We start from the raw sequence: 22913 nt of genomic DNA on the forward strand, positions 1-22913 counted from the left end.
AACACCTGCCTTGCTGATGCTCCCACATAGTAGCTGTCATTAAAAATGTCAACTGCTAACAACCTATTCTGATATTTATGGAAATAGGGTAATTCTCTCTTCAAGAAAAGAATAGCTTTGTCTGCAGGTAAAAGTGAACTTTTGTGTTGGTCTGTAATAAAGGTGCTCACTGTAATTATTGTGACTAATTATTATTGTCACTGAAACCACCAGTGCAGCTCTGAAGTAGGGAACGTTGCTGTAAGCAGAGCTTTTCCTACTTGAAAAATAAGCATGAAACATGTAAATGGATTATGAAGTATTGGCATGTTGTTTTGACCTCCTTTAGGTGTTGGTAATAAGGGAGATAAGGGAAGAGTAACTTTCTGAACCAGTTGTGTGTATGGATGGAATATAAAGAGCTCACAGTGGCTTGGACAGGAAGGCTTTCTTTTTTTAAGGCTATATACTGTAATCAGATGCAGTTAATTTTTGCACTCCGCTTGTATATTGATACTGATTTAGCCAGTGTCAGCACTGTCAATATCATTATTAATGTGGCAGGTAGATGGAAATACGAATGTGATTGCATTAATAAATTCTTAATATATTCAACCTTTCATAAGCACATAGCATTACAATTTATTCGCTATTGTTTAAGACCATTTTAGAGCAGGAGTTGCATATTGAAGTGCTCTGTCATTGTACCTTTCTACCAGCAGTGACTGGCTTCAGGTCTTTCTTAAACGAAGAAGTTGTGAAGTAAATTTAGTAGAGATGTGAAGAGTCATGCTATATACTACATATTACTTGAGGCTTGCAGCACCCTATGTAGTTTCTGTTGTATATGGGCATGGAAATGTTTCTAGAGCCAATTAGTTACTTACCCTAAAGTTATGAAAGGGAAGTTTACCTGAGAGCAACCAGTTGTTAGAAAACTTACCTGAGAGCAGCCCACCACAAATGGAGCTGCCATTTATTTGACTTAAAATCTAGTAAAGAAAAAAAACAACCCCACCAAGGCTTTAAAATAAATACTGTACATTTTTATATGACACATGTTATTTCTATTCATAAACCTTAACTAAATTTAGATTTTTATTAATCCAATGTGACCTAAAAATTTTGCATTAACAGCACAATGTGGAATTGGGCTTATTCTCTTTGAATGCAGATAAAGCCATCATCTTGAAAATAGCTCTTTCTGACAAAAAGGTGTTCTTTTGAAATAAAGTCTTATTCACTACATTCCTCTTAGAGTTAATGTGAATTTTAGTGCCTCTAATTTTAGATTGAAGTGAGGTCTAGAATAAAACCCACTGGCTGACAATTGAATTTATAGATAGTTGTGAATATTTCAGGCTTGAATAATAGAGCTGTAGAATTTCAGACACAGGGAGGAAGAGAGAATTAAGCTCCAACTGTAGTTTTAGCCTATAATGCAATGGTGTCTAGGAATTCTTCAGTGTAACGAGCTAAGTAGTAATTAGGAGGGAACTGAGGGAGGGATTTTACAGAGATCTAGCTTAGGCATTATTCCAAATGTTCAGCATGATGATTTGATGGTGGTCCCACCTGCCATCCGTATAAGATGGGTCTTGAATTAACGTTTGTGCAGATGCGGTACAGTAACGAAGGAGTGAAAGCAGTAGGTATGTGTTGCCCACCCGCAGCTAGCACCCAGCCGTGTCTCTGGTTTGCCTTCAGGGGATTGAGAAAGTTTGTGTTCTCAAAGTCGGGCACTGTTGTTTTCACTTTTCCTTGGAATGGTTAATGTTTTAACTGCATTTGTGCTTTGCCAGCATGCACCAATCCAGTCTATACTGTTTAAGCTGTAGCCAAAAGCAGCTCTGTCTTGGTTAGTACCAGAAACCACTACTTCAGAAGCATCATCAGACTGGCTTTAGCCTAAGCAACACTGGTGATGAGATTTTAATGCTTGTAGAACTGAGTTCATGTTTTGGTTCTGACCGCTTGGAGTGGGAGATATCCACTTTTGCACTGGCTAAGACAACATGCATTTGGACAACTAATTAATTGCAAATGGTTTTTCTAGGAAGGAAAGGGTGACATTTGAGCTCATTATTGCACAAATTAGGAAAAAAAAAATGGCAGGGGGAGTCTTAGACAAGAACATGCCATCAAGCTGGTTATGACAGACTGTAGGCAGAGACTCCTATTGCTGTATTTTGAGACTTTACATGTGGAGTCTCAGCAGCAGGGAGATGACAGGAAGACCAAGTACCTGTTTAGTCAATAAAAGGATCTTAGTGTTAGTGTATAGAAAAATAATGTAAAAAATAAGTTGGTAGAAGGTGAAAGTGAATTGATATTTTTAATTGTAGCTGTATAAAATTCAGTGTCAAAGAAAGAGGAGAGAGACAGAGAGACACCATGTTTTAGTACCCTAATAACTTCTAACTCTAGTCTAAGATCATAATGTATGTGAGAGCGGTCCAGTAATTATAAGGTAATAAGTGGAGTGGTGGTGTAAGTGCTCTAAATTAAAAGGAATTCGCAGAGCTGCTGTAAGTCAGTGCCGACCCGCTTTCTTTCAAACGTTGACTTGAGAAAAGTGCTTAGCCCAGAGTGCAAGTAGAGAGACAAGAGAGAGCTATCTATTAATTATAGCACTCATTAGCAGTGACGGCTACAAGGCAGCAGATGCAGAAGAAAAGGCACACGCTACTGCAGGCTGGCAAGGGGATTTCCCCCCCTCCAGTTCTTGAGGAAAGGACAACACAAGCAGGTGGTCCAATGTAATAAGATATTTTCACGGCTTTAACCTTCCCATTTCCTTGGTTTATTTGCTGACACCACATAGCTTGCTCCTTCCACCGCCCCAAATAAGTACTGATTTTAAGTTTGGAGGGTGACATTTCTGCACATCAGTCTGGCTGTTTTCCAAATTCACGTGTCATTTGTTTTCAGTAGAATTTTACAGTAAAAACCACAACAATTGAGAGGCCCAAAATAAGATCCGTGTGCACTGATTTTAGGGTAAATCTCATCCTAAGAAGGTATTTTAATGAAGGGTCAGGCTTTGATCTCGGCTACGCTTATTGGAAAGGAAGCCAACTCTGTGGATTTATGTCTGTTTTCTATTGGTGAATTTGATTCCAGATCTTGAAGTAGAAATTGATTTTTTTTTTTTTTTTTTTTAACACAAAAAGGTGAAAAACTGAAGACAAGATCTCAAAAATTACTTTAGAAATTAGAAAGTTGAGTCAAGTCAGTCCAATTGTCTGGAGTCATTTGTTTGCTTTGAGAACATGAATCTATAGCTCCAGGTGGGTGGCCTTATGGGGTAGTTGCTTTTCTGCTGAAAATGTTTCTAGAGAAATGCTCATAACTGTCATCTGTACTTTGGCAGCTTCTGAGAGTACTGTCAGGAAAATGCTGTGTATGCCATTTGCTATTATGGTCTCATAATCACAGCTGTAGAAAATGAAGATGGTATCTGATTTGGAGCTTTCTAATTCTTATTTTTGGCCCTTGTTCTCCCTAAAATATGTTTTAAAATAATAAAAAAAAACTTGAGGATGGAATAGACAGGTTTTTTTTCCCTCTAGGAAGCACTAATTTGTCAGATCAAATGTTATATGGTTTTATTTCAGATGCTTAATTCTGAAAATATGACAACTGAGAAGTAGGACAGAATCTCATCTTCTGAAAGACAAAACTTCTATCTAAAATTTCCTCTAATATATATTTTTTTTAATCCAAGAATGGAACACATAAAATGTCAGATCCTATAGAGCTGCAGATATATGGGATAGTGGCATAGTTATTACTGGTTAGTCTGAGGATAATGGCTAGAAGTAATTGCAGCCAGAGCTGATGAATCATTTCACTTAGATTTTGTGAAGATGGAGTCCAACCTTAATTATTTGTTAGAGTTCCCAGTTGATGTGCTACTCTGTTACTAAATAGCTGTATCTATAGTAAAGCAATATTAATAATGAAAAAATAGGCTCTGGGAGACTTGCTCTTCAATTCCTAGATTAGATCAGTAGACGATGGATACGTGTTTTAGTCAATTGTCTTGACAAATATTAATTACAGAGCAGAACATCTATGGGATCAAACTGGGAAATATTTGTTCCTGATAATGACGGAATTTACAGAGAGAAAGTACCAAAGGAAACAGGAAGACATTTAATAGCCAAGTCACCCAATAGGATTTTTTAATTTTTTTGACTTGCTAGGTGACAAGTTCAGAATTTAGAGTTGATATGAAGTTGACACGTAGCCTAGAGGGCAGGTGGAGGGGACAACAGACGGATTTGGTCTCTTTAAAGTTTTTGTTTACTGCCTGTCTGGAGCTTTGACAAAGCTCTGTCATGCCCTTATGCTGATTACCTTCATGTAGAACAAGAGGTATTGACTAATGAATGAATGATGTGCAGTCCCTAACCCTTCCAGAGCAGTCTTAAAGAGCACTGTCTTTAATACACAGATTCTTCTTTCTCTCTCTCTCCCCACTACAGGCTTCTCTGCAGAATGTCAAGCAAAGATCGACACATTGATTCTAGCTGTTCGTCGTACATCAAGACGGAACCGTCGAGCCCTGCCTCTCTGACGGACAGCATCAACCACCACAGCCCCGGTGGCTCCTCAGACGCCAGCGGGAGCTACAGTTCCACCATGAATGGACATCAGAACGGGCTGGACTCACCTCCCCTCTACCCTTCGGCCACAGGGCTTGGGGGCAACGGGCCGGTCAGGAAACGGTATGATGACTGCTCCAGTACCATCGCTGAAGATTCACAGACCAAGTGTGAATATATGCTGAACTCGATGCCCAAAAGACTGTGTTTGGTGTGTGGTGACATTGCATCAGGGTACCACTATGGAGTGGCTTCCTGCGAGGCCTGCAAGGCTTTCTTCAAGAGGACAATTCAAGGTTGGTTATTCTTTAAACTTCTTGTCTTTCTTTTGCACAAAGTGGAATAGTACAGTCCTTGACTATATCCTGTTAGGACTTCAGACTGACTGTACCTTTTCATTCTTTATAGTGTTTGGTCCTACAGATGTTACATGAAAAAGCCCCTTTGTGGGATTCTTCGGGAGTTCTGTCTGACATGTTGAGCCCACTGCCACGTTTATTTTGATTATGTAAAATAGAAAAACACTAAAGCCATCCAGTGCATGTTCAGATTTGTTTTCTGTATGAGTTTCTCATTGATTCCCATTAATGATTGTTGCAAAGAAAACTGATTATTTTCTAAAGGTTGCAATGGATGCCTCTTGAACACACCTTGTGGCTTGCCTCTTGCACACAGGGATCGTGCTTGGGTTTTGCTCCTACTTACACCACTACGGTACTTAAATTGTTAGAGAAATACAGTTTATTTTTGTTAAAGCACCAATGCATTTCAAATTGGAACAATATGCAATGGTGTAGTTCTTTGTGCATATCAGTGTATTAATAACTGGTCTTTCACCCACATGATACACAGTGGCCTTACACAGGTTCAACAAATACCCGTAAGATCACATCCTAAGGAGAGTAAGTTGGCAGCTTTTGGTCTCTGCCCAGTACTTTGTACTAATCTGCTCTTGATATCTGTTACAAATATGCCACATATTTTGGCATAAATTAGTATGAATGGGATCATTTGCATGACCACTTGTTCTAGCTTCATAACCAATGGCGACAAAATAACCTTCTACTTTGATTTAGGTATCGTCCTTTCAAGTAAAATTGAAGGTGCTTTATTTAAAGAACACGAGGCCAAGCTTGGCCTGTACAGGAATGTAGTGTCACATCGAATTAAATTCAAACTTCAGAGACTAAAATTAGGTTGCTAAGTCCAAATTTAAGCTCCTCAATAAAACCTGCTTGATTTTCATAGATGTTGACCACCTGGCATTCTCAGGAAGACAGTGCAAACTGATGGTATACTTTTCTTTTTAAAATTAATTATGATAAGGACCGTAAAGTTAGTTTCGGTTTGTAATTTTACATAACCCAAAATTTGAAACATTTGGTCAAGATTTCTTAAATACAGTGCTCCCATATTTAATGGAAAATTAATAAGGAGAAATAATGAATATTAAGCTAATTTATCCTTTGCTGAAGCAATAGCCATTTTATTCTTCTCTGATCCATTTTACTACTGGGAGATTTGGGCCTTCTACCAGCGTGCAATACCTGTTTTATGATGGCCATTGAGCCACAAATTAAAAACATCAGGCTTCAGTTCTTCTAATGGAGCTGAGTGTTACAATTTTTGCAATCCATAAACAAACATACCTGTGAAGATTCCTTGTGGCCTGGGTTCATATGTAAAATGAGTGCCTATAAAGAAACAGTATGCTCATTTCAAGTTTGTGTTTTGAAAAAGTAAAGTAAGAGGTAGGTATTTTCACTTGACCTTCAAGAACTTTTTCAGAAAAGCTAAAAGAAAAAATAATGTTTCCCTTGAAGCAGTTCATATTTTGTGATTGCTAAACTTCAAACACCAACTTCAACTAGCAACTCTGTTTTTATAAATGTTATTTAATTGCTATGTAATAGCTGTCCTACAGAACTGAATCGATGCATGATTATTTTAGTTGTATTTTGAGCATGAAAAAATGCCATGGAAACTTTAACTGACTAAAATGTTGACTTCTGGCAGTAGTAGGTAGTCTGCAATTTTACACCGCACCACAGACAGCAAGTTCCTGGGCATGGAAGCACAAGACAGGGACGTCATTCGCCAGATTAGCAACTTGGACTTGGCCACGCAGCTCAAGTTAGAACTGGCAGCTGTGCAAAAGTCTCAGTACAGTTAGAGCACTAGCTGCATCAGCAGGTGACAGTGCTGTGAAGACAAAAAAAAAAAATGCAGTAAGGCAAAACCAAGCATCGAATGGAAAAACAATAATGAAGAAACTAAGAATAGGAAGTATGTTGCCATCATAATGTCATGGCAGCATCTTCAGTAATGGTGCTGACTAAACTGACACAACTACTAAGAGTTTTCAGATACTACCCAAAATAGCAGAAGCTACTTACTTTGGTGAATCAATCCATGGATTGTGGTAAGTGACAAGAAGTATATACGAAAAAGGTACTCCTCATGCCCATATTGAATGGGCAGATTCTACCTTTAAGTTTACATGAAGAATAATTCCCTTGAGGTTTCTTTTTTCTCTGAATGACAGAATTTAGTCCCAGTGTTCCTATAGGTCATTCTTCCCGGTACCATTTCACTTCCTGGTTCATATGACGTTATTTCTCTGCTTATTTTTAAATAAGTTGATTACTGCATAACTGCAAATAAGAAAACAGGAAAGCGGAAAAAACCCAAGAAATTATACAGAATAGTAAACCAGACTACCTGGAGAGTCAAATATTGTAACTATGCTTATGTGAGGATTACATGTCTTGGCTCAAAGAGTCACAGAATCATGGAATTTTTCAGAGTTGGAAGGGACCTCTAGAGATCATCTAGTCCAACTCCCCTAATTAGACTCCTACTCCTGAACAGAGCAGGATTGCCTAGAGCACATTACTCAGGACTGCATCCAGATGGGTCTTGAAAGTCTCCAGAGAAGGGGGCTCCACAACCTCCCTGGGCAGCCTGTTCCAATGCTCTGTCACCCTCACTGTAAAGAAGTTTTTTCTCATGTTTGATTGGAACTTCCTATGTTCCAGCTTGTGCCCGTTACTCCTCATGTTACTGGGAACCACTGAAAAGAGTCTGGCTCCATCCTCCTTAAACCCACCCTTTAGATGCTTGTAACTTGTAAATGTTAATAAGGTCTCCCCTCAACCTTCTCTTCTCCAGGCTAAAGAGTCCCAGCTCTCTCAGCCTTTCCTCATAAGGGAGATGCTCCAATCCCTCAGTCATCTTTGTTGCCCTACGCTGGACTCTCTCCAGTAGTTCCTTGTCTCTCTTGAACTGGGGAGCCCAGAACTGGACACCGTATTCCAGTTGTGGCCTCACCAGTGCAGAGTAGAGGGGGAGAATGACCTCCCTTGACCTGCTGGCCACACTCTTCCCTATGCAGCCCAGAATTCTGTTGGCCTTCTTGGCTACAAGGGCACATTGCTTGCTCATGGATAGTTTACTGTCTACCAAGACCCCCAGATCCTTTTCTTCAGAGCTGCTTTCCAGCAGGTCCGCCCCTAACCTATATTAGTGCCTGACATTCTTCCTCCCCAGGTGCGGGACCCTACACTTGTCCCTGTTGAACCTCATTAGGTTCTCTTCTGCCCAGCTCTGCAGCCTGTCCAGGTCACGCTGGATGGCAGCACGGCCCTCTGGGGTGTCAGCCACCCCACCCAGTTTGGTATCATCAGCGAACTTGCTGAGGGTACACTCTGTTCCCTCGTCCAGGTCATTGATGAATACTTCAAACAATACTGGTCCAAGTATTGACCCTTGGGGGACACCACTGGTTACAGGCCTCCAGCTGGACCCTGCTCCATTAATCACAGTCCTCTGAGTCCTATCACACAGCCAGCTCTCAATCCACCTCACTGTCCCCTCGTCTAGTCCACACTTCCTCAGTTTCCTAAGGAGGATATTATGAGAGGCAGTGTCAAAAGCCTTGCTGAAGTCAAGGTAGGTGACATCTGCTGCTCTGCCCTCATCCAGACAACCAGTTATAACATCATGGAAGGCTATGAGGTTGGTCAGGCATGGTTTACCCTTGGTAAATCCATGTTGACCACTTCCAATAACTTCCTGCTTCTGAATGTGCTTGGATATGACATCCAGAACGAGTTGCTCCATCACCTTTCCAGGGTCGGAGGTGAGACTAACCAGTCTGTAGTTCCCTGGGTCCTCCTTCTTGCCCTTTTTGAAGACTGGAGTGATATTGGCCTTTGTCCAGTCCTCAGGCACCTCTCCTGTTCTCCATGACCTTTTGAAGATGATGGAGAGTGGCCAAGCAATAACATCTGCCAGCTCTCTCAGCACTCGCGGGTGCATCTCGTCAGGGCCCATGGACTTATGGATGTCCAGTTTGGTCAAGTGGTCTCTAACCTGATCTTCCTCTACTGGGGAAAACTCTTCCTCTCTCCAGACCTTCCCCCTTGCCTCCAGGGCCTGGGATTCATGAGGGACAGCTTTAACAGTGAAGACTGAAGCAAAGAAGGCATTCAGTAGCTCTGCCTTTTCTGTGTCTTCCACCACTAGGGCGCCCATCTCATTTGTTAGTGGGCCTACAGTTTCCCTAGTCTTCCTTTTTCTATTGATATACTGAAAGAACCTCTTCTTGTTATCCTTAACCGTGGTGGCCAAGATGAGTTGAGCTTTCGCCCTGCATAGCTTCGCTACATTTTGGTAGTTTTCATAAGTAGCCAACCCTCTTTTCCAAAGATCATAAACTTTCCCTTTTTTCCCGAGGTCCAGCCAAAGCTCTCTATTTAGCCAGGCTGGTCTACTTCCCTGTCTGCTCATTTTTTGCGAATTGGGGATGGCCTTCTCCTGAGCTTTTAAGAATTCCTCCTTGAAGTAAGACCAGTCTTCCTGGGCACCTTTGCCCTTCAGGACTGTCCCCCAAGGGACACTCTCAACCATGCTCATAAGCAGGTCAAAGTTTGCCCTTCAGAAATGTAAGGTGGCAGTTCTGCTGGCTCCCCTCCTTGCTTCACCAAGAATCGAAAATTCTATCATTTCATGGTCACTCTGCCCAAGACGACCTCCAACCTTTACATCCCCTACAAGACCTTCTCTGTTAACAAGCAGCAGGTCCAGTAGGGCACTTTCCCTAGTTGGCTCCCTCACCAGCTGTGTTAGGAAGTTGTCTTCTGCACGCTCCAGGAACCTCCGGGACTGTTCCCTCTCTGCTGTGTTATATTTCCAGCAGATGTCTGGGAAGTTGAAGTCCCCCACAAGAACAAGAGCGAGCGATCAGGAGACCTCTGCCAGCTGCTTATAGAATTGCTTACTTTAATTGCTACTAATTTAATTGGGGTTACTTAATCATAGATTCAGTGAAAAAGAATATTTAACTTCCCAAACCTTTCTTGTTTATCATTCGTGAGTTACTAAATTAGCTCAGACTAGTAGAACCTAAGTGCTACTCCTGATGAAATCATGGGCAAAACTGCCCTGACTTCAGTGAGAGCGAGGTTGAGCTGATAAAGTTAGATTATGAAGCACATCTTGTGTTCCAGTCAGGCCCGATGTCCTTTCCACTAAGTCAATGGGAGTCTTTCCATTCTTTCCATTTCAAAGGAGTCTTTTGAAATCTCAGTAGGTGAAAGCCACAGGCAGCTGTTCAGAGAGCCAGCGCAGTTATCTGGACACCACCAGCGTCTTGCGTAAGAAAGACGTGAAGTGCATCACAGGATACCTAGTAACCCCTTACATGAGGCAAATTTTGCTCTAACGTAGAGTATACACCTGTTTTTTAAGGGTAATGGAGATTATCATTCCCTTTCAGATGACAGCAATTTAGTCTAAAAAATGCCTGTTCCTGGCTGAAGGATTTCCCTTCATCTTCTTCCTGCCTCTTGCAATCCCTGATGATTTTCTTAACAGTAAAGAAATTACATGAACCCCGTCTTGAATTGTAAGCAGGTGTAATTTTGTCTTTTTTGAATATGTATTTTTAACATAGCAGAGAAATACATTTGGGGCTGTGGTAAGGAATGCACAGATTATGATAAAAATCAATAATATTAGAAAAAATTAGAAACAAGAAATCACTTGCCTAAAAAAACAAAACAAAACTCACCAAAAAGCCAACTCAATATGTAAAATTGGTGTCGTTTTAAGTCATAGTAGAATCTAATGACGTTCTGCCCCCTTTTGTGATGTACAAGGGATGGGAGAACTGGATGTTCTCTCTGCTCAGCCTAGTACCCAGTCAGCTGCAGTTCTCAGTTTGCTTCTGGGATAATTTACATGATGGCTGATTGCGAATGTCTCACAGAAACACATACACAGCCAAATCTCCCCAAAATTGGCTTAACATCAGGGACAGCAGAAAATAGCAACATCTAAAAATAGTTCCAGGTCCATTGATTTTTAGGGTCTCTCCACAGTTTTTGCTGTGCACTGTAGTATCTTGAAAACTCCTAGCTTTTATTAAAAGAGAGGAAAAAAAATTTTCAGTTGTCAGCTGGGTGCAAAGTCTTGTGTTTGGCACAGAGGTCTTGCACTTACTAGATATTTTGTAGTGAATATTTAATGTAAATACATTTCTCATAATTTTTATTTGCTCAGTTATCATAAAGACTAGTAAGTACACATTTTGCATTAATAATATGTAATTACTCAGTGCCTGTAACTTAAGCATTTCTGCAAGTGGTTTGAAATGCTATTCTTCCTTTCAGTAGAAAGATGATAGGACTTACAGATTCACAGTTAGTTTACTATTTTGTTTTATTTTAGCCTTCATCTCTCTAACATAATGGCCTGCAACTTTCTTCCAAATCTTCAGGACTCACATCTTTGGACTCTTTAAACTGCATGAAAAGGCAGTGTTGAAAAGCCTAGGTGTTGGTATGTTGCCTTCCTGGTAAGGCTTGTTGCAAAAGTGTCAGGGCTTACTTATTATTTCCTTGGACAGCATTTGAATTATTGCCACAAAAGCTAAAATATTTTGCATGCAATGGTTCTTGTAGTTCTTGGGCTTTGGGGTTTTTTTTTTGTTTGTTTATATGTTTATTTTTTTAGGGAAAAACTGTTGGATGAACAGTATTGAGACAGCAATCTTCTGTTTATAGGCAGGATGAGTAAAGCACTAGTAGTAAGAACCCCTGCAATCATACCCTCACTGTCTCATTTAAGAGCTTTATCCTTGAAAGTTGTTGCCTGTCCATGTCTCTTAACACAAACAAGAAGTATTCCCTCCTGGGAATACTGTTACCTTTTTGGTCATTACATGAACTAGACTAAGTCTGCCATCTCATTTTATGCTGATCGCCTAAGAGCCTTCAGCTCTACAGTTCTGCAGTAATGTAGTTCCTGTGGTCTTCAAAGCCTGCCCAAACTATGAGCTAGATTAAACTGCTTTGTCCTTTGTTCGGTGAACAAAGGTGTTCACCCTTAAGTGTTCAAGTTTGTCAACCCTCTTTAGAGTGTTTACCCATTACTGCGCCAATTTGATTTGTAAATGTACAAATGCTTCATAGTAAATATATATACTTTTTTTCTAATCAGGAAGTTTTATTCAGGAAAGTTAGAACTGGCTATGTAAATTCAGATAAGGTGACATTTGAAATGGGCAACGTAAAGTTTGATTCGAAGTTGCACATGACTGAAATGGCTTCCAAAGGTTAATTTGCATCTCTCATTGTAATACTACACATCATTTTTGTGGAGAAAATGAAAGAAAATTAAGCAAGATTTTCTGGCTTTTCAGCATCTTTACAGGTAGCTAAGAGTATAGGTTTTTCATAGACAGATAAGGTGGAGGCTTGCATCTTGGTGCAGTAGTCTGTGGACCTTGGCTTTGGTGCAAAGATGGCAGCCCTCCAGTGAACCTAACACTAAATGTCGCCTGAGTCCATCATTACCTGATTAAAGCATTCACCTTCCTTACATAAGTGAAAGTCTGTGCATCAGCATTTCTTTCAAAGAATATTTTAAGCAAGCAATGATGGGTATCTTCCTTTTTCCCCTGGTTTCTCTGTGCCTATGGGCAAACCGGACCAGTGAGCAAGTATTTTTAATTCCTTCCAACATGTCTTTTAATCCTGTCGTAATGTCATTGTGTAACTATGGAAGCCAAACAAGATGAGACAATAAAATATAAACACGCTGAAATCTGAGAACCAGACAGAAGCTTAAAAGTGTACGGATGGTTCTGTCTTTTTTACTACCTCCACATTCCTTACAGCCTTGTAAATTATATGCTGCATTTAGGTTATTAGGGAATAAGGATGAGCATCCTGATTTGTGCATGGCTATTTCAAATCCATCAGAAATACTCACAAAGAGATGTGGTTTACAAATCGTACGACTAGTACAGTGGTATGTATCAATGCCGTTATAATTAGGTCTGGATCTCTATTTGAAAGCTTCCAGCTCACTTATAAAGCTCTGTCTATTTTGAAACTGGAGACATGCGAAGTCTCAGTTAGCAAATGATTTATTTTAATGTTTCTATAACTTTTTAAATGACTTTTTTACTGTTGTGAAAGTCATTTGATTTGCAGCTTTACAGACTGAGATATTCTGTGTGCTCATAAACAAACAATGGCAATTTTCCATGCTACCTTGGTAGGATGTATCAAAATTGACCTAGATTAAATACCAGTAGGGACAAAATGTAGATAATTCGGTCTTTCTGACTTGGACAACTCTACAGTGACTCCCAGGTGGCAGGGGATCAGTTCTATTTGTGTCTTCAAAGCGTTGATTCTCTCTTAAGATGACCTAAATACCCTTCATTTCTGTTGAAGATAAAGAGGTTGACTCCAGTGGGAATCAGAGGTTGTTGGGCCCTTAAAGGTGTCATTCAACACCCCCTAATATCAACCTCATATTGAAAACTATGGTGGTTTTTATGATGCTGGAAACCCATCTATGTAAAGTTAGAGGTTGATGCAAAAATGTCATGCAGTCAGAACCAACCAGCATCACCTTTACATTTCGTTTTCAATCTACATTCATGTTGCTTTCTAGGAATAAAAGAAAAAGAAATTAAAAATGCATTTGAGAAGTTCTAAGTATATTACAGTTCAGTAACATAGTACACTGGTTTCTTTCAAGCAACTGAATATAGTGGTTTCATTTAAAATGTACTTTTAATCTGTCCATGTCCCTCTGTCAAATACCATCTTACACTGTAGAACTACTTAAAAACTAGCTGCTTCTCCTGAATTTCTTATTGTAACTGAAGAGGCAGCACAAGCAACAGAAATGTAAGCATAACCCTTAAAAAAATATTTGAGACATTTAGGAACCAAATCTTAAAATGTTCTGTAACTCTGTGTATGCAGTATTATTTCTGAAGTCTCCTGGGTGAAAAATTATGAATTCAGTCAACTTGAGGCTTAATAAGCTCCAGATGACATGTAGCAGGATTCATAGGTCTATAATTCATAGAGCTTTCTACAGTATCAGGTGAATCCATCTAAGGATTTGTCAGCCAAAACTGGATTCAGTTAGGTTCAGATGCAACCTCATTCCAACCTGACCCCATTTCTGAAACCTTATCGATAAAGAGTACTTTTACTTGTGAAAATATTTACTCATGCTTAAATTCAGTTGAGTTCTGACTGCAAAGTAGGGAACAGAGTCTGCAAGAAGTGAAACTTTAACCTGAGGGAAAATATTTTTACTTTCCTCAGTTCAGCTTTGCTAAGACCTATAAACATCAAATGCATTTTTAAGTCCATTTGGAACTTTTTCCTCTATCCTTCTTTTCCTAAGTTACCCTGTTACTCTTTATTTCCAACAGCACCTACTTCTCAGTTTCTCAGGAGCTATTATTTTCTGTTCTGGTTGGATTACATATCAATGTGTGACCTTGTAATTCACTTCTGTAGTTCACTCTCTGTGTTGGCTTAGATTCTCCTGTCTCTCTTTCTAAGACTTCTCTTCTATTAATGCCCAGAAGACCTTTAGCTGTAATCCTGGCTACCCTTCATTTTGCAGTTTTCATGCGTGCTGGTCCACAGACAAGCAGGTGTATTCCTTTGGGTCTGTCACCCAAGAAAACAGAGCATGAAGGTGGTACCTGGAGTAAATCTTACTGCAGAAAGACTTAAATCCAGTGATTCTATTAAGAATAATGAGAATACTTGCTTTTTAAATACAAGTTTTTCAAAAAAGATATTTGGTTACAGAAGCTCAAAGAGAAAGTTTGGGAGAAAAATGGGGCATTATTGAATATAAATAGATACTGAAATGCAGTTTCATGAGCTGATTATAGCATAAAATTATTACATTGAAGGAATAATTAATTCCCTTCTGTTGTTTTGATGCCTTTTTTTTCTGTTTTTATTTTTTCTTTTTCTTTTCTTCTTCTTACACTTGCACACAGTAAAAGTTTCAGTACTGGTGTCTTCAGCATTCCTCCTGCTTTTGTAAGTGCCTCATGGCTACTCTTCCCAAACACACATTCACCCTGTATCTCAGTCTTCCTCATGTCTTTTACTTGTCCAAAGATTTTCTGAGCATATGCTCATAGCAATCCTTTTACATCTTTAGTGCTATAATATCAAATATCATAGTGTGAAAAGGGAAATAAAGGTTCTGCTAAGAATTGCTCTCTGCAATTCTTGTCAGTATTTCTGGAAGAGAGATCCCTGTTTCACCCTGTCCCCCAGACTGGAGCCAGTTTCTACAGCCAACTTCACACTCTTGAGACCTGTGAAGTTCTAAAGTTGTAGCTGTTGATGACAGTAACTTCATTTGGGGTAAGACGCCCAGTGCTTTCAGTGGCCTCTTCTTTGACATGGTTCTCACTCCTCCTTTTCTGTTACCTTGAGTGTCACTGTTACTTCTGTGCAAGAAATGGCCAAAATGGTCTTGAGAATCTTGTCTAAGTCCAGTTGATTGCCCGGCTTGTAAAGCCATCAAGTAAGTCCCTGTACCATTAAAATTGTACTGTGACTCCACATCTCATTCAGGTAACCTCCAAACCTCATCTGTGGGATTGAAAAAATGGTATCTTGGCCCACTTATGCTCAAACTGCGTCTGAAGATCTGACAGTCTGAAGCATCTAAAACCAGAGCGCCAGTTATGCAGCGTTTTAGCAGTTCACCTGCTATCTCAAGATCAAATGGTATCATATTTTTTGTGATTCAGCTGCCCTTGATAGGCACTGTGTTTTAGAAGTATTTTCTCATCTTTTGGCTGAGATAATAAAATTTTAAAAATTAGCAGAAAAAAGAAACTCTCTTAAAATAAACATTCCTCAGTGCATGAGGAGAGAAAAGGTGCTCAGGCTGGCATAAATCCCATTGTATTATTATAGCACAGGGCAGTGTGTTTGGGGAGTGAGAATTTGACATATATTTTTATTTTCAAACGTCATACTAATTTACATTACTCAGCCCTTTAACTGCCAAACTGTAAAAGTCCATTACGCTACTGAAAGGAATATACAAATTATCCCCTGGCACTTGAGGCAGGAGTTTCACATATACGCTGTTATTCTATCAGCCAGCTAGCTGCACGATTCTATTAAGGAGTAAGTGAGAAAATTATATTGCCTGCAAACTAATTGTACAAAAGCCTCTGAAATAAGTAATCAGAGCCTAGTTCTTTCTGAAAACCAGCCAGGAGATATTATAAATTGCTCGATTGTTCTTGTCAGTCCAGTTTAAAGACTCAGAGCTGCCATGTTGATTTTGTTCACTGTATAACACAGCTACCTCTCCAGCTGTTGACAGGACTGGGCAAACTCAACTTGGACTCTTAGTAGCTGCTCAGTTTCAGCCTCTAGCATCATGCAGAAGACGAGTAAATGGTAGAGCCTCCTTCCAAATGTTCTTTATTGAAATAAAATGCAGATCTGAGCATCTTGAATGGATGTAGCATACCTATGGAATTGTGCAGATTCCCACACACTTCTTAAAATGGTGTATGTTTTTTTATTTTCAGTGTGTAGAAGTAAATAAGAAATTATGAGAGCTCTAATAACATGCAATGTGCAGCAAATTTAGTTTTTTACCAAAATATATCCACTGGTACTTTGAGTGCTAGGTGGAATGCATTTTGAGTATGATATATATCCAGGTATATATACATTGCAAAATTCCATGAGCCTTTTTCTCACTGACAGAAATGAAATTTACCTGTGGGGATATTTGATAGAATACTGCATTCATATGTGAAGTGGTGACAAAATGTTAGTTTCCTTGAACTTTTACTGTGGTCTAGCCATATTCTAAAATACTGAAATACTTTAGCGGAACCAGCTACGGCCATTGGTAAGATACGGATCTTTGCTGCAGCAATAAATCCAGTTACTAACTCCACCGAGTTCATTGGAGAAACTCTTTCCAACATCTTCCAAGTTTATTTTCTAACATCAAAAATTAAGATCGAACATCTGCTGTAAAATATAATTCATTAAAGTAAAGCAGCCTAAATCGGTAGGAGAAGATTCCCCCTCAAAGCTAAAGTACTGGAATCTAAATGACTAGAAGCTAAAGTACCAGAATCTAAGTGACTAGAATAATAGCTCATTTGAGAATTTTTTAAGTGGCAAGAATTTGCAGGAAGAATAAGTTACGTTGTCTGTGCATAATATGCTGCACGCTACAGACCCTTGCTGTGTTTCACAGAATTTTGCATGAGACTGAAATGTCAGGATATAGATTAGAAGGGTCTACTTAGGCAAACAAGCAATCTTGCTTCTATTTTCCTGGTTTGAGTACTACTATTTGGTGTTGACATCTGTAGCTTTGTCCTCTGTGCCTTCGCACAAGGGCTCTGGCTATAGTGGGAGTGCTCAGCTTGCCTTGGTACAGAGCTTTGCTGCCTGAAGTTCTGTGTTGTAGTCTCGATCTTGTTTTTGATCGAGATCATTTCTGACCTTGTGCAAAGATATCTTTGATCTTGTGCAAATCATTTCTGATTCCTTGCTTCCTTTTTTTAAATGGGGATGGTAATACGTTTATTACTATAATATGATGACATTAATTAGATACAATTTGTGAATGTCTTTGAAGGTTTCCCTGTGTAGTGGTTGTGCCTCACACTAAGGCACTAAGAATGCCTCGTTAGAGTGTGAAAGGATAATGGGAATCTTTTTTTACGCCTGCCCTTAACATCCTTTCCTACATACCCTTTCAGAACTTTTATTTCCTAACTTCATTAATGTGTATGGGAAAGAAGTTTTGCAGGAACTGTTGTGCCGAATTTCCTACGCATCATATCCTTCAGTTTCTTAAATAGCTTTCATCTCAGGAGCTAAGGAAGGGGAACAGAACTAAACCGAAGTTTGAGTTTTGTCAACAAGAACCGTTAGCATTCAGACATACTGAGATCTGTTTTACTCGCCAGCATTGCTAAGTCAGCCATGCAGCAAAGTTCAGGAGAAATAAAGCCCACAAAGGCCTGAAAAGGTTGTGCAAAGTATGCTGGTTGTATTGGCAGAATATACATTACACCACACAGACCTCCTTTATCATAAATACTTAACCAAATTTCAATAGATGTAAGTGGTTTAAGTATTACTTCCTGTTGAATTAGCAGTTGCTGAGCATTTGAGTCTTTGTGCAATCCTGCAATCCACTAATGTGATATTTAATGAGGAGACATCAGTCTGGAGAAAGGTAGTCAATATAAATCAGTGTTTACAAAGTGTGATTAACTCTGAAATATTTCATCAATGCTGTGGTCCCAGGCAGACTCTATGCTAATTATTAGAACCTGCACATGTTTCAGGGGACTTTGACGGACCCTGAGTGCAGCAAACATGGAGCAGCAAAATTGCAATTATGCTCGGACTGTCTCTGATGACAATTTATGCATTTGGTGTGATGACCTCTTGCTTCCCAAGAGGGCAATAAACAGAATGCATTTTCATTAAGATACTAATGCACTTAATCACAGGGGGAAAGGGTTAGAAAGTAAAGAAATACCTTTAAAGCGAGATGTGACAGGCTGATGGGGAAGATACTTTATTTAAAAGTCAGTTTCCTGGTGAAACTTCTGACTGCTGCAAAGTCTGTCATACTGAATGTAGTCATGGGTAATAGGATGCATGGCTGGCCAGATGAATAAGCTGAGCTAAGCTCTTTTATGAAAAGTGCAGTGGTACTGGGGCAAAAGAGAACAGACGTTCTCCCATTTGGAATTGGATACCCAAAGATGCGATTTTAAAAAAAGTAAAGAAAATTGTGCATATGTATTTTACTCATTAATTTTCAGGCTTTTTTTTTTCCTTATTTTGAGGGTAAACAATATGTACTAAGCAGTAACAAAAAAAAAAAAAAAGGAGACACTGCTTTGCCCAGGAGGGCTCACATTTAACGATCCAGCAGCTTGTTCTAGGCCTTAAAGGCAGTTGGGAGAGACCGAGGCAAACATCTCCCCTAGTTTTTGTTATTCTGACAACTCGGTAGGAATGATCCTATTTCTGATACCTCTCAATACAAGAACTCTGTCTAAAGTATAGAGAGAGGGGAAGATGTCCTGGCTGAGAGATCTGACCCGGCAGCTGTTGAACGTGCTCGATGGGGTGGTAGCAATGATGCTGAGCCCTGCCTGATACGCTGGGCCTGCTGTTGTGGAAGAGGAAGGGTGAAACTCTGTAATACCTGTTACAGCTGATTGTGCAGCAAAACACACCAGTCTCCTTTTTGTGTTCTAGACAAAGAAAGACTGATAAAATTAGTGAAAAAAGGAAACGAAGAGTGCTCAGGCTAGGAGCCTAAGCATGTGGCTCAATACACACAATAAATGACAAAATTTCCTCCTCCTACCAGCAGGAATAACCTATGTGAATGGTTTTGCTAGGGACCAGACACAGGCTCACAATAATTGTGTGTTTGTGTATATATTTTATTTTTTTCCACATAGCTGTCTGGATTTTAAAAAAAAAAGTCAAAAAGCTCATCCTTTAATCCGACTTTTCATTTTTACTTGAAAGGTGTTTCTTTTCTACAGCACTGTTTAGTCTTTATATATTCCAAAATTAAATATAACGGCAATCGTAGGAGTACTTCGTATATCTGTTGTGTTGGTTAGTCAGTGATTCTGAATACCTCTCTCTTCCTGGACTTTCTGTTGCAGGTAATATAGAATACAGCTGCCCAGCAACGAATGAATGTGAAATCACAAAGCGCAGACGCAAGTCCTGCCAAGCCTGCCGCTTCATGAAGTGTCTAAAAGTTGGCATGCTGAAAGAAGGTAAGACCGATCTAGTCAATATGCAAGCAAATGCATGCAACAATTGTAGGGCAATCAGGAGAGAAGAGAGATCGGTGAGTGTTCTCATCAGTTATTGTAAAGGCAATTTTCATGTGTACTTGCTCTTCCTGACAGTCTGTTTCTAAGCTATGTAATCATGGTGTATCTACATAGATTTCATCTTCTGTGGAATATTTCTAACTATGTGTAGTACAGCAAAATTGTACTCCAGCATCCAGTCTCCTTCAGTAGGTAACTAATAGAATAATCATCAGAATATATCCTCTCTTTTTCCTTAACGCTTTAACATCATGAATTTTCAAAGATTTCTTTCCTCTGTTCTTTATCCACTGTTAAGCTGTCACTGTTTTGGCAGAAGCACACTCTTTGCCTTCTTTTCCTTATTTTTACTCAGTCTTCATTTCATCAGGACAAACAAAAGAGTCAGTTCTCAATTAAACAAGTACAAATATTGAGTATGTCTACTGAAGTTACTGTAACTACACTGGAGCAAATAATGACATCAGAAGAGGAGAATACACCCCTCTTTTTTTTTTTTTTTTTTCCTTTTTTTTTCAAAGCGTTTGAGAACCTCTGCCCCTACTTTTAAGTATATGTTGAGTTTCATCAGTTACATTTTTAAGATATTGAATAACAGGTAAATAAATATAAGAAAGAGTACTATCTCACCTGGAACCCAATTCATCATTGTTACCGAAAGAGGCAATTCCTTAAGTCTTGGTTGGCTGCCACGTACTTCTGTTGCTGTTAATGAATACACAAAAATACACTTTTATGTGCATGTATTGTATACATTATTATTGTAGTGCACTGTTACCACCAAGAAAGAATAACAGAAGATGTGATGGACTTCTGAGCTAGATAACCTTTTAAAATAAAATCAACGTAATGTTTTCTAAATATTGTCTCCAGTGTAGAGTACTTTGTGTTAAGCAACCATTTTAAAATAGTCGCATGCAATTTTGCTTTGTCAGTGCTTAAAAAGTCAGCTGTTAATAGATGGCCGATTTTTGCAAACTGTTTGATGGTAGTTTATGTAGGTTTAAGTATACAGCTCTCAGGGTAAAATCCAAGAGCAACAGAGACCAGTGGAGAGATGATCGACAAATTAGGCCTATCACGCACCTACAGACATATTCTTATTGGATTATACTTACTAAGAATAAACCTTGTTCTGTGCAACTGCTTTGGCAGATGCTATGATCCTGTGAGCCAAATCCTGCTGTCCTTAGTCTTACTTGAGCAAAACTCCTGTCAGCTTCAATGGGGATTTTGCCTCAGTAAGAATGGCAGGATTTGACCCTCTCTTCCAGTGGTTGGTGGGAGGGTTCTTTACTTGCCAAAATCCTCATATAACTGAGCACTAGGAGCAGTTACTTAAAAGTTAAATCGTGATGCTTAGACAAACTGTAGAAAGAAAGGAAATGTCTGAGTATGGCACCTTTTGAAAGGGACTTTGTTTCTTAACGCCTTTTTTTAGTAAGCTAGGACCCTATATCACTAGTAACCTAATATACAGATATATTGAGCAACTTGTTTGGAAATGGAACAGTGCTACCAAGAATACATACAGGTGAATTGGTTTAGACCTTTTCTTTTAGATTTTGGGGGCACCATTGCACATCCATTAACACATATATTTAAACAATCTAATCTGTGTGCAGCTTCTGGGGCTGCATGAGGATGTTAAGTGACTTTTCTACAAATTAGTAATTATTTCAGTTACCAAAACTGTGTGCAGATTTACTATGTTTCTGCACGTGATTTTGGTAACTGACATAATTTGCTTAGACAATTCAGGTGCAGGTTGTGAATCAGAATTTTTGCATGAAAGATCATTGTCTATGGATGCAAATCAGTCCCACAAGTTTTCTTAGTCAGAATTTAACAATTGTCTACCCTAAAAGTACATACCTTTTTCTGAAAGTTCTACAATGACAAAATAACTAAACTCCCTTTAAAAGAAGGTTCCTTTGTTAGCCCCGCTCCCGGGCACATCATAGTTCTTCCACTCTTATTGTGTGAGTTTTTCTGTCAAAACACAGTAAGATTTCTACTTATTTTTAATTACTGAGTCTTTTTGTCTAGAGGAGAGATAGCTTACCATCTTTACAGGTATTGCTTACTTACCACCTAATAGGACAACCTAAAAGAACCTACAAGGGCATTTTGTTTTCTTTCCTGCTTTTACTTCTGAAACCATACTGATTCATAGTACACTTCCAGGACTGTACTTGGAATAGAGAGATTTTTTTTTTTCTTTTGTTCTTCTTGGAAGGTAGGTTTTAAGACAGGTCGTGTTGGTTTTACCTATGGTAACGTCTGGAGACGAGTTTGTGGCTTTGGATTTGACCACGTCCTTTATGCGCAAAATGAAGAAAGTCAGTATACTTTTTTTATGTGTAAAGTGGTGTAAAGTTACTAATTAGCATGGACTTACACTGAGCTGAAATAATTCCTATTGTGTCTTAAATGTTTCTTTACATACAGACAGGATTTCAGTCCCATGCAGCATGTCAGAGATCATGCTGCAGTAAATCTATTCAAATGTAAACCTGTTCAATTCAATTACCAGTTTATAATAAAATTTGCTGCTGCAGCCTCCACGTTTGTCACAGCAGTCTCTACATGCTGATGGCACAGCATGCCTGGAAATTGACAGCCTAAATCTATTTACAAAAAAAATTTAGTTGCAGAAATGAAATAAAATCAAGTTTAAGCAGCTTTGAAAGGAGCATCATATTCCTTACAAGAACTTCTACACATCTGCCAGTGTGCATCTTCTCCAGAAATCTTACCCTGTTAGTGGGGAGTTTTCTTCTAGAAATTTTCCTTAACAATCAGTTTTTAAATGTAATCCTAAATGAAACAATTACTAGACATTGCTCTTCCCTCCACATTTGGAAGGACTTTATATTACATTGTCATTTTGTGAATTGTCATACAAAATTCATGATAGAAATCACAGTGCCTGTAAAAAGATCCTGAGTTTTATTTTAGCTTTTAGGGCAAGGTCTGAAAACCACTTACAGCAAATATATAGAGTAGCTTCTTTTATGACAGCTGCATGTTATATTGTTTATTGTAGGAAGATAATGATGCTTTTCATCCAGCATCCAGTGTTTCTGTGGGAGACCTTGTGTTAG

The 22913-nt window shown here is 39.0% G+C and overlaps 1 protein-coding gene across 30 annotated transcripts in view; it reads left to right on the forward strand.

Annotated features, from left to right (window-relative positions):
• The window catches only part of ESRRG (estrogen related receptor gamma), a 407888-nt gene that overhangs the window by 273955 nt on the left and 111020 nt on the right, over positions 1-22913 (forward strand). For all 30 annotated transcript variants that reach the window (XM_054194182.1, XM_054194195.1, XM_054194196.1 and 27 more), the window contains 2 exons: positions 4470-4885; positions 19630-19746. In XM_054194182.1, coding sequence (XP_054050157.1) covers positions 4470-4885; positions 19630-19746 — 533 coding nt within the window. The remainder of the gene's footprint in view (positions 1-4469; positions 4886-19629; positions 19747-22913) is intronic.

This window comes from Rissa tridactyla, chromosome 3 (assembly GCF_028500815.1).
Source record: "Rissa tridactyla isolate bRisTri1 chromosome 3, bRisTri1.patW.cur.20221130, whole genome shotgun sequence".
Taxonomy (NCBI): domain Eukaryota; kingdom Metazoa; phylum Chordata; class Aves; order Charadriiformes; family Laridae; genus Rissa; species Rissa tridactyla.